This window comes from Benincasa hispida, chromosome 10, assembly GCF_009727055.1.
Source record: "Benincasa hispida cultivar B227 chromosome 10, ASM972705v1, whole genome shotgun sequence".
Taxonomy (NCBI): domain Eukaryota; kingdom Viridiplantae; phylum Streptophyta; class Magnoliopsida; order Cucurbitales; family Cucurbitaceae; genus Benincasa; species Benincasa hispida.
Genome location: NC_052358.1, coordinates 55,732,998 through 55,745,909, shown reverse-complemented (window position 1 = coordinate 55,745,909; position 12,912 = coordinate 55,732,998). Strand labels below are relative to the sequence as shown.

At 30.1% G+C, this 12,912-nt stretch overlaps 1 protein-coding gene across 1 annotated transcript; it reads right to left on the bottom strand.

The window, feature by feature from the left end:
* Window positions 1–2,213: 2,213 nt before the first annotated feature.
* On the bottom strand, window positions 2,214–3,986 carry LOC120088486 (probable calcium-binding protein CML32). Its single transcript, XM_039045826.1, has 2 exons — window positions 3,791–3,986; window positions 2,214–2,831 (listed from the first exon to the last, which is right to left on the bottom strand). Exons 1-2 carry the CDS (start codon window positions 3,947–3,949, stop codon window positions 2,406–2,408), a joined length of 585 nt encoding a protein of 194 aa, XP_038901754.1. The 5' UTR covers window positions 3,950–3,986; the 3' UTR covers window positions 2,214–2,405.
* Window positions 3,987–12,912: the final 8,926 nt, after the last annotated feature.

Sequence of the window (12,912 nt, the reverse complement as noted above, 5' to 3'; positions counted from 1 at the left end):
ATTAAACAAAATCTTAAACAAGCTTGTGTATCAAATTGACTTAAATTCTAAGAAAAAAAACTAAAAGTCAATAAAACATAAAGTCTATTATCGAATATGTTTGGATTTTGACAAGTTATTGGAATTGAAGAATTTCATATCGGTTAAATTGAAGAATGAGGATAAACTCCAAGCCTATAAAATGAGTTCATGTCTTTGATTTTTAGTCATTCTTAGAAACACTTTAAGCTTAAGTGTGTTAATTCTAATTAAATTCCATTTATGTATTCTCTAGTTTGAGAGTGAGAAAATGGTGTAAGTAGTATAAAAACTTAGTTGAGGGAATTGTTCTGTGTAATTACAACAAATTTTCACATAGTGAATTTCTTTTGAGTGAGTCGTGGATTTAAGTTCTTGTGTGGTAGAACTAGAAGATTTTTCCCAATAAAACATTACAACTATAAATTTAATATTAGAGATGCATGTTTGTTTAGGCATGGTAATTTTGAGAATCACTATAAGAAATTTAAGCTTTAATGTCAGTTAGAAAAACTAAAAGCGGATGTATAATGTCGGTGTTTTTTTTTTTAAAAAAAAGTTCCCACGTCATCACCGTTCAGCTCATTCAACTCATCACCGCTCCATTGTCATCACCGTTCGCCGTTCAGCTCGTCGCTAGCATCAGATTTGCAGATCTAGTCATGGATTTTCAGATTTGGTCGTCTATTTGCCTGATCTACTCGTGGTTCTTCAAATCTGGTTGTGTAAGTTCGTTTTTCAAATCTGTTTTAATTTTCGAGCTCCGAGTTAGATCTGTTCAAACTTGCAGTTTGAGTGAAGCTCTCAACAATTTCCATGTAGATAGGTTTGAGTTATTTGCTTGCTCCAAAGGTAAAATTTTCTTTTCATATTTATTTTTAGTTTAGTAATTTAAAGTTATTTAATTCATTTTTTTTTATTTTAATAATTAAGTTTCTTGAGATTTTGGAAGGTTGGAATGAAATTAATGGATGATTTCTAGCTTGATGTGAATGGCAATCTCAAAATCGCATGACAACTCTCCATTCACACCTACTTTTAAAGGGTTGTTTTCTCTTGAACAAACTAATATCTCAATTTTTAAGATGTATATTAATATATAAATTAAATTTATCATAAAACAATATAATTCACAACATAAATACACGTTAACTTACATTCATATTGTGTTCCCATTCATTCGATCTCAAAACGATATATCAACTTATGGCAAAAATACACACACATATGGATGTATAAACTCATACTATAGATACTTAGGGATGAAAATATCTATGGATATGTCGATATATTTATATCCATTGATATATTTCTAAATCAAAGGGTTCATATATCGATATTAAATACCTATGAATATCCCAATATCTTTTATAAATGTTCGAAAAACATAAAAAATGTCATTTAGTCCAATATGAATATGACTGCTAATAACAATATCTATAATTTAGCTTTGGAGTAAAAACAACTTAGTTATTAATCTAAATAAATTTTCTAAATTTCTTGACTTATAGAAATATTTGTCGATATAGATATTTTGTCGATATATCTGTAAAAAGAAATCTCAATATTGATATCGACATCAATATTTTAATCCTTGTAGATACTCCATAACCATACACATTATAAAATACCAAAGATTTATGTACATTTTCCAAGACAACGCACATAAATCTTAAATATAACCATAGTATTAAATCTTCATTGATATGTCGAAATTTCCATTGATATTTTCAAGTTTTCATGGGTTCGATATCGACATGAAGAGAGAATCGATATTTCCATTGTATCATAGAAAAATCTATGAAACAATAAGCAACAAAATGTCGTTAATATAAATATAATATAAATTATCGACATGTTAACTTGTTTAAAAACCATTAAATGTTTATTACTAATTTAAATTTATTTATTTTTAAATTTTAGTTTTTTCATAAATATCCATCGAAATCAATATTTCCATCAAAATTTTCATAAATAACATTTCGACAATTTCGTAGAATTCGATATTTTAAACCTTTTTATTGGAATCAAATAAAGAACTAGATGACACGTCTAATATACCAAATTAAATTAAGTTAAAAAAAATATGTCAAATATTATATTTACTTTAGAGACATTGATTGATTTATGACATAATGAAAATGTCAATTCAAAATGGTTGACAGCTTAATAAAAAATTAATGCTATGATATATATATCACTCAAACATCATAAATCTACACTTTTCATGATGACTAGTAGTGTCACATTGATACAAGCAAAAAAAGGAAGGAACATACGAAGGAAAACGGAAGTAATTTAAAGTTAACCACCACAAATATAGCTTAAAATTTGCTTTCCTACATTCAATTGTATAAAAACTGTAGGTACATATTGCTTGAGGCTCCTTAATTTTGAAACTTACTAGAATACGTGCCCATGAGCTTAGAAAACTCATCGATATCAATAAAGCCATCCCCATCTATGTCCACACCTTTTACCATTTGTTTGCACGCCTTTAGAGTGGTGCGCTCCCCCAATGTGTTCATGATCGCCATCACTTCCTCTGCACTTATCTTTCCATCTCCATTGGAATCGTACACTTGGAAGGCGCTTTTGATGTCGCCTACCCTCACTTCCCCGCCGCTCATTGTGTACAACTCCAAAAACTCCTTCAAGTCCACAAATCCATCTCCGTCCACATCCACAAACTTGAATGACTTCGCCGCCTCCTCATCTGAGATCTCTTTGCTTCCAGCCATGCCACGATGTGCTGCCTGGTACTCTTCAAACGAGATCTTTCCATCCTTATTCGAGTCGAACTTCTCGAACGCCTGTTAAATCACCGTAAATCCAACATAAAGATATTAAAAATGTCATTGGTATAGACGGTTGTTCTTAATTCATGACTTTCTCTATAACTTAGGTATGGTTCGATAACTATTTTATTTTTGAAAGTTAATGCTAGGTTTTTTTTAATATAATTTGTAGGTTAGCTTTTTTATTTTTTTATTTTTTTATCTCTTTCTAAAAACACATTTGAATTTGAAAGAAAATTTTAAAAATCAAATCAAAATATTAAAAACTCCTATTTTTATTCCTCGTTTGATAACTATTTGTTTATTGAAAAGTAAGCTTATAAACACTATTTCCACTTATAATTTTCTATGTTTTGTTATCAACTTTCTACTAATGCCTTTAGAATCAAGCCAAGTTATACAAATTGAAAATAAAATATTATTCTAAAACTTGAAAAATTGTGAAAAAACAAGCATATATTTTAAATACATCAAATTAAAAATAAATTTGTTATCAAACAATAACATAGGTCTTGTTTGGTAACTATTAGTTTTTAAAAATTAAGTTTATAGACATTATTTCCATCTCAAATATCTTCATTTATTATTATTTTTTTATCAATGGTTTAACAAACCAAGCCAACTTTTAAATACTAAAAAAAATAGTTTTTAAAAACTTGCTTTTGTTCCTTAAAAGATATAAAAAAGCATATCAAAGAAATAGTAGATAAACAATCATAAATTTAAAAAATGAAAAACAAGAAAACCGTACCAAATTCAGTTTTTTTTTTTTAATTTTTGATATTTGAAAATCACAAGTTTTTGTTATCAAACATCTTAGAAATGTTTCCAAAGTCATGTTTTGAAAACTAAAATACTCTTTCTAAGAATTTAACTTGTTTTTGTTTAAATGGTCTATGAATTCAAATAAATTTTTAAAAAAAATCAGTATAATTTATGAAAAACAGAAAAAGAAAAGAAAAAAACGTTCATACCCATTTGATCTCCTCCAAATTTGGGCGGAAGTGCTTGGAGGAGGTTGAGGAAGAATTGCTCCTTTGTTTGATTTGAGTTGATGATGGAATGTTTTTGGGTTGTCGCTTCCGAGTACAGCTTGTGAATAAGCTCAATACGCTTCTCCCTTTGTTTGTCATTTTCTTCTTTGTGTTTTTGGATGACAACCATCAACCCCCCTATTTATACTATAACCCCACNCTTAGGCTTCTATTGGCCACAGGTCACTCAAGCTCACCCATTCCTGAACAGCAATGAAGTACATTGTTCTATTTCCTATTCCATTTTCTTTTTCTTTTTCCTTTTACCCTTTCTGAGTTCCAGAATCAAACTTTTAACTTCGTGATTCTATTATTATCTTATTATAAAAAATCTTTCCTCCAACTCCATAGAAACAACCATCTACCCCTATTTATTTACATCTAAACTACTTCTTTTTACCTAATACTTTTCTTAGGATTTATTTTATAATAGATTTTATATTTTTAAGTTTCGACTTTAATGTAACTTTAAAACATTGGATAATTGTTTTAAATGACAAAACTATTGAAAATATTTTCAAGAATAGTAAAATGTCAATGTATATCAATGACAAATAATGATAAACACTGATTAACATCTATCAGTATTAGTGATAGAGACTATTTATATCTATTTATCGATGTCTATCATTGTCTATCACTTATATACATTGATATTTTGCTATATTTATAAATAAGTTGGTTCATTTTTCTATATTTAAAAACAATCCTTAATTAATCTCTTTACTTAGGCTTTTTAATACAACAAATACAAAAATGAGAAAATTTTCCCTTTTTTTTGGGTTTAAGAATATACACGATATGGATTGTTTTTTTTATTGTTAGGGTAAATTATAAAAATCACCCCTAAAGTATGATGGTAGTTGCAATAATATCCTCAAACGTTTAATTGTAGAAATTGAGCCCTTCAATTTTTACAAATATTAAAATGAGACCCCCAAACTTACAATTGTTGTAGAAATTAGACCTCCTAAATGCTAAGGGTTTATTTTTTTTTCTTTTGTGGATCCAATTCTACAACTATTGTAGGTTTAAGGGTCCAATTTTAACATTTGTATAAATTTGATACTCAATTTTTACCACGGAAAGTTTGAGGGGTATAATTGCAACTACCATCATATTTTAGAAATGGTTTTTGTAATTTGTCCTTATTGTTATTATTATTATTTTTTACAATATGTGGGATGAGGAATCAAACAACTAACTTTGAAGTTTATAATACAAGTATTATGTTCATTTTGACATAATATTGATTCTTATTTTAGACTTTTAGGTTGAGAATATATACTTTATGTCAATTGAATATATGTTCATATTGACATAAAGAAATAGGAATTTGAATTTTTTATCCAAATAAAAATAAATCTAGTAAGTCAATTAAACTATATTCATGTTGGTAATTAATTAATCTTCCTTGGTTGTATATTATATTACCCCTCCCATAAGATCATATTCATCTTCTATAAAGGAGTAAATAAAAAAACACATGACTTTTTTAGATAATAATTATATAATACTAGTTAAACAAAAACTGTTAGGAAAGTCATTATACTTTTATAAAAGTAGAAGTTTCTTTTACAAAAGCTTCTTTCTTAACCTGTTATACCATTACAAAAGATAATAATAATAAAATAAAAATAAATAAAAAAAGAGAGAGAGGAATATTTAGTACGAACCTTACCTAGTCATACATTATCTACCATATTTTTATTTTCGGGAAAATAACTTTTTAGTCCTAAGTTTAATTGTGTTTCTATTTGGTCACTTGGTTTCAAAATATATCATTTCTTTTCCTACATTTAAGTGTAAATTCAATTTAAGTTTTTAAGTTTCAACATTTTATATATTTCTATCATTGAGTTTTGAGTTTAATTAGCGTTCATTTGGTTCTTAGATTTCTAAATTTTATATTTTTATCTCTGAGTAAAGTTTAAAATCACCTTGATCAAGTATTTTTCTCAAGAAATCAAGTTAATAATTCTTTTAGTTATTAGAGAGATTGATCAAATTTTATTTAGAGGGTTATGCTAAGAACTAAACTAAAACTAATTCTAAGAAAACGAAGAAAGTGATCAAGTATGGGGAGTTTAAAATGAGCGATGCCTAAAGGTATCAATTTCATCAATGGATCTAATAAATTCAATTGCTTAGTTTTTGAGTCAAATAATACAACATCTAGATCTTGAAGTCTTTTATGTGGATTGCCTCTTTCGAGGAATCTTTTCTTTCACATCAGCTAAATGTTGTACAAGCATTCAATAGCATTAAAGAGTAATCATGCTAAAAGTACTAATTGTAATTAAACTTTATATTTACAAAAAATTTATAAATAATCCATGACTATGTTTAAAACCCTAGAACTATGAAAAAATCAGCCTAACATAACTTGCATAGATAGAACCATAATTATAATATTTAAATATAAGCAGCAATTAAAAATAATGGAAGAAGAAAAGGTTATCCGACAATCCAACTCTAACTATGAGGTAGAATTGACCCTCCAACACTGTCTGATCGTCTCTAGCTCCAAAATCACTTTCATAAAATTCTGACCTCTCTCTCCCGACCTCCAATCCTCTGGCAGTTGATGCCTGAAATTGAAGACAAAAATAAAATATATAGTCGAAAAACACGATGATGTCGTGACGCTACTCCAAATCTGCCCTAGTGTTGTAGCACCATACGTGTGAAATTCTTGTATCTATCCCAAATACACATTTTTTTTTAGTGCTTTTCACATATAAAAAAATAAAAAGATAATAAAACAGTAAAATAACTAGGACTCTCTTCCAGGCCAATTTGATATTTTTGAGAGTAGAACGACACCTTTTTATAGACTTCCAAAGGGTTAGAGTTTCCTTAAACACTTTGCAACTCTTTCCTAATCGGTTTGGATGGAATAAACAAAAACTTGATCTAATATGGACCAAATTTGAAAAGAATATGCAAATCTCGAAATATCTAGAACTTTCTATTTTTGTAGGTTGCGGCCACAATTCAATTGCGAACTAATCGCAATTCTGACTCTTCCATACAACTCTGTGTTTTGTCATATAAAAGCTTCTTACCACAATTCAATTGCAACTTTGGCACATTTTTACAAATGATATAAAACACAATAATGACTCAAATTTTGACTCTTTTTGTACATAATTTACATTATTTCGCTAATCAAGACTAAAACACATGTATAACTTGTTTTTACATAAAATCACTCATGAAGCTGTCAAATATGATATTAAACTCGTGTTTTTCACTCAATAATTTAAGTTTTTTAAGGTTAAATAACTCACTTAAGAGGGAGTTATCAATGCTTATATGCGATTATTTCTTATTGGAACAAAGAATTCTTCCCTACTCTCAAGTGGATCTATTTGACGATCAACTTTATTCCTCTTGTTTTCATTTGCTATCAATTTATCCATGCATGTATACAAGCCCAATTTGATCTCTGGATGAGTGGAAAAAATTATCATTATACTAAAAATGTGGGTTCAAGAAAAATGTTGCATCATATTAAGTGTCAATATAGTTGAAACTCCCATTTTTCATCAATAATAAATTACCTTCTTGTAACTTGCTTCCTCTTCCCCAAAATTGGATTTATGTTTTGTTGAATCCATGACACCATATATAAATCACATTGCAAGCATCTTTTTAAAACCAATCTATCTCAAAATACTCACCAAAAATTCGATACTTAAAATTATTCTCTTCACTTCCTTTCCTTTAGGATGTTTTTTGCTCAAACACTATATTGTCATTGCTTAGACATTGTTTGTAATGATTATTTAGATTGACAAATACTTTGCAATGTCGGATAAGGCGCCTAATGGTGGTGGGACAAACAAGTATCTCTTTAATTTGTAAAAGATCTCATTAAATGTTAACACTCACCTATGATTACAAATAATGATACTAACCTTGTTTACTTTTATTAATGCATTCTTGTATTGAGGTAGTTCACCAAGTTTGTTAAACACAAATCTAGACAATTAGCAACAGACGCAATCCAATACTAATGTTTTCATTTTTCCATCAACTTTTTCCCAACTAATTTGTAGTTAGTTGCATTGTTTTCTAAACGTGACCTAAAAGTTTCCCTCCAATTTCCTCTACTCTATTGTTGAGAAGTTGAAATAGCATGTTTGCATCTTTTACTGTGTCTGAAGTGTCAATAGTTTTTTTAAAAAAAAAAAATTCACGGAAGGGATTTGAATCTTAGCAAAAGCATGTGATCGCTTTCTTTGATTTCTTGAAACAATTAAAAATTCAAATAAACACGACAAAGTTAAGAACCATACCATTGTCGATAGGTGACTACAGCGAAATCACCTTTTGAAATTTGGTAGTTTCCTTCTTGAATTCTTCTAATTCTACCTTTACTATGACTCTCATAAGGATTCGGCTTGTGAGAATTGCTTCTTGAGAGGGAATATGGAAGAAGAATTTTCTTAGAACTTTTCTGAAAAATTGGGAGAATTTCTAGAGGAAGAGTTTCAAGGTAATTATAGAGATTATTTATGTAGAGAGAATAAAGTGTGTGTTTTATGAGGACTCCGATGGTCTTATCTATAGAACTCTATGAGTTACTCCTAATCCTATTGAGATAACCCTTCTGTAAAGATTTTAAATTAAATATTTAATAATATCCAATATTAATAAATATCTATCCAAATAATATCTCATATTATATAATTTAAAATATTAAAATATTTATTCTCAGTAGGATTTTTAATTTGAATCTATCCAAAATAAATAATTAATTATTTGAATCCAATTCAAATAAATAAATTAATTCCCTCTCTACTTATTTAAGTAAAATCTTATTTAAATTGAATAACCTATTTATATGGATCTCATCCAAATAAATAATTAATTTTCTATATTAGTTATTATTTGAATCTCATTCAAATAAACTTTATAATAAAATATATTTTAATCGTATCCAACACAAATAATATTTTCCAAGTTTGAACACTTCAAACTTTCTTTCAATCATAATTGTTCTTTGTTAGCCCCTAGTGAGCTAGTAAGAAAACCTTATAGACCTACAGTTTATAAACTCCAATGATGCAAAATTAATTAATTAAGCTCTTTAATTAAATTAACCTTCATTCATTAACTACAAGACAAGACAAACTACTGTAGACACATAGGTGAACTCTTATACACTATATGACAAGTTGTATGTTCAGGGATATAATCAATATAAACAAGTTGATCCTTCATAAGTTGTTCATAATTACAAAATTACAGTTGGGTCAAATATCCATTTTACCTCTGTAATAACATTTTTTTCCTTAGGTCCAACTGATTCCTCTAATGAACAATTTATTTATAGTCTAGTCATAAACTATGTCTCTCTCGGACCAGTGAAAGGATGGGATCCCTTTGTCCAAGACCCAAAATCAACACTTAAGAGAACTACTCTTCTACTTACCCTATATGGTAAGAAGTGAATTTCATCTTGTAAAGTTATGTTCCTAGCTCCCCATTTAGTCAAGTCCCCAAAATGGTAAGCTTATTGAATCGACAGCTCGGGCCACTCTCACCTATGCAAATCAAAGGACTGACCTTGTAGCTTGAAGCTCAAACAGTACATGAATAATTAATTAAACTGTAGAATGAACTAAGTTAATGAATTTTGAAGGAAGGGATAAAAACTACGAGAGGCATTGTGAAAGATATATGCATGACATAGGCAAATAGTAGCGTGTCAATTTTATCTAATAGTTGGAGCTTCAAGCTACAAGTCCATGAGGTCCCCTTGGTAGCTCAATAGGATTTAGTTGAGAATCAGTTTTTTGGATTAATTTGAATTGTTCAAATTAATAGAGGGATTTAATTATATATGGTATAATTAAATTGTTTCAATTATATGTGATATGATTGTCATAATGTATTTGATACATTATAACTTAATGGGAGGAAATAAATATTTGAATGAGATTCAAATATAGTTTCTATGAATTGGAGTCATAGTTGTTAAATTTAATATAAATATGATTTATATTAAATGTCATTTAAAAGAGAAAAGAAACTATAGTTTATATTGTATGTGATACAATATTAAAACTATAAGTTATATGTTATATTTGATATAACATATAATTTAATATATATAATATGATAAGTTAGTTATCATATTTATATTTATATTATTATTATTATTTTAATAATAAGGAAGGGAGTTACAACTCCCTTCCCATTCTTTTTTCTCCACCCACGTAAGTGGGTGGTGGTTAGTTTTGGCAAGGAGAATAAAAGAAAAATGTTTTTCTTCTTATTATTCGAAGAAGGTTGGTTGGACGATTGAGAAAAAAAAATATAGAAGTATTTTGTGTGTTTTTTCTTGGGTTTTTTAAAGTTCTCAATCTTCCTCCTCTACATTAAGTTTTTCCTTTTAACCAAAATAGTCAAAGCCCACCACTCCTGGGTTCTTACCCTGAGAAACCAAGGTAACTTTTGTGGTAGCATCCAATTTTGTTCGAGGTCAATCTTGAAGAAGGTCTTCAAGGAGTTCGTGATTTGTACGAGGGAAAACGTGAAGAAAAGTTCTTCAAAGGTGAGGTTTTTTGAAACCCTTTAATTCTTTCTAAAGCATGCTATAATTTAGAAACAAATGCATATCTTGTTTAATTATTTACTGTAAACTTTGTATTCAATGAAAATGAAATTTGGTCGATCCGTTTCCGCTCAAGATTCTCTCCCATTAGAGTTCGTTCAATATGAGGGTGATGATTTCAAGCAATCTCGAAGAACTTACGACCAACTTAAGAAAAAATGGTCTCTTTCACATATTAAGGTTGTGCTTATGCAATGGCAGGCAAGGCAAAGGGAAGACTTTAAAGTCAAACTTCCCCAAGCTAACTTTGCCTATCATGGTAATTCAAACACTGGTTCAAGTGGTGGCAAAGCTCCAAATAAGAAATAGAAGAATAAAGGAAAACAACCAGGTATAGTGCAGCCCAGTAAAGGGAAGGAGAAGTTACTACGATTCTGAAATGTTTCTGGTGCAACAAACCTGGGCATAAGAAGGTTGATTGCCAATAGAGGAAGGAATGGTTTGAAAAGACAGGTATACATTTTGTTTCTATATGCTTTGAATTAAATATGATTGAGGTACCTTCTAAGACTTGGTGGCTTGATACTAGTGCAACCACTCATGTTTCTAATGTTATACAGGGTTACCTAAATCTCCACCAAATACCGAAAAGTGAACACTTTCTATTTATGGGAAACAAGATGAAGGCTAGAATCGAAGTTGTGGGGATATATAGAATTGTGTTAGATATGGGCTATAACCTTGATCTAGAGAAGTATTAACTGCTCGAGAAATCTTGTTTTTGTTTCTAGATTGGATGTTTTAGGATTTGATTTTCAGATTGGATGTAGTTGTTTTTTTATTGTATCATGGAACAAACCTGTATGGTTGGTATGGAAAATAAGGCATTAAATGAGTCTTCTGCTGACTTGTGGCATAAAAGACTTGGTCATAAATTCAAAGAGAGGATTTTGAGACTAATAAAAGCTGAAGTTTTGTCTTAATTGGATTTTACCAATTGGAATAATACTTGTGTGGATTACATTAAGGGTAAGCAAACCAAACTTGTATCAGAACAAGCTGCCAAATGAGTAATGGACTACTCTATTTAATATATATGGATATTTGTTGTTCTTTCAATGTACCGTCTTAGGGTGATGAGAGGTATTTTATCACTTTCATTGTTGATTACTCCATGTATTGTTACCTTTATGTAACGACCTGACCCTCTAGGACTTAAGTTAGGCCGTTACTAAAATACATGCATGCGTGGCACTTAAAATGACACTCCTTTATGTTGAAATAAATGCTCAATAGATAACGGAGTTCAAAAGTTCTTTATTAAATGCAAACGTTAAAAAACAAGAATAGGGTACCCGTAAATCATAAAGGTTAATAAATAAATATGAAAAATAATTCTTACTAACAAGCTTCAAACATCAAAACTAACATTAAGAGAAACATGAAAAGAACTCTAAATCTCATGATGTGAAGCGTAAAAACTAGTCCTAGTGGCTCGATCACGAATTCCGCTTGTCCATCATCGATGCATCTTTACCCTTACCTGAAACAACAACATGAGAAAGAATGAGTATAAAATACTCAATATGTAACCCCACTACTGGGGTCAGGCTGGGCATCTATGTCCTCTAGATACCTACCTCTGGTACATATACACATGAAACAAGGAGACTGAGTCCTATCCTACTGTAGTTAAGTATGCCCACTACCTCTGGTGAATCCTGAAGGAGACACAAATTGGTGAATCTCGAAGGAGACACAAACTGGTGAATCCCGAAGGAAACACAAATTGGTGAATCCTGAAGGAAACATAAACTAGTGAATCCCGAAGGAAACACAAACTGGTGAATCTCGAAGGAAATACAAAATCTAATGGGCATCTAACTAATCAGTAAGGACATTCACACAGTCTCAACTTCAAAATCATCACCGTACGAATCTATGACATACATGTAATCCTCAATACCATGGCTCTACCACATACACATATACCTCAATAGCATGGTTCTACAACATACATGTATACCTTAACATCATAGTTCTACAACATACATGTATACCTCAACATCATCAGATCAGATACAATCATATGGAAACACAAGAGAGAGATTAAAGTTACTGAAAATTACATTAAATTACTAAATACAATTGTGCGGGAGGTGTTACATCTTTATCCCTCCTCAAAGAACTTTTGTTCCTTGAAACTTCATTCTTGAAAAAGCTCCGGGTATTGGGCCTATCATCTCATCCTCTCGCTCTAGGTAGCTTCCTTGAACTGGGTAATTCTGCCACAGAACTTTCAACAAAAGCAATTTCCGGCGGCACAATGTTTTTACCTCTCTGGCGAGGATCTTTATAGTCTTCTCTCCTTGTAGGGTGCTAGTCCCCCCTTCAGTAGCATTGGACCTCCCAAGATATTCATACAACTGTAAGGGCTGCATAGTCAACTACAATGGGAAGGGTCTGTGTGACATACTTTTTCCTCTCGCGATCG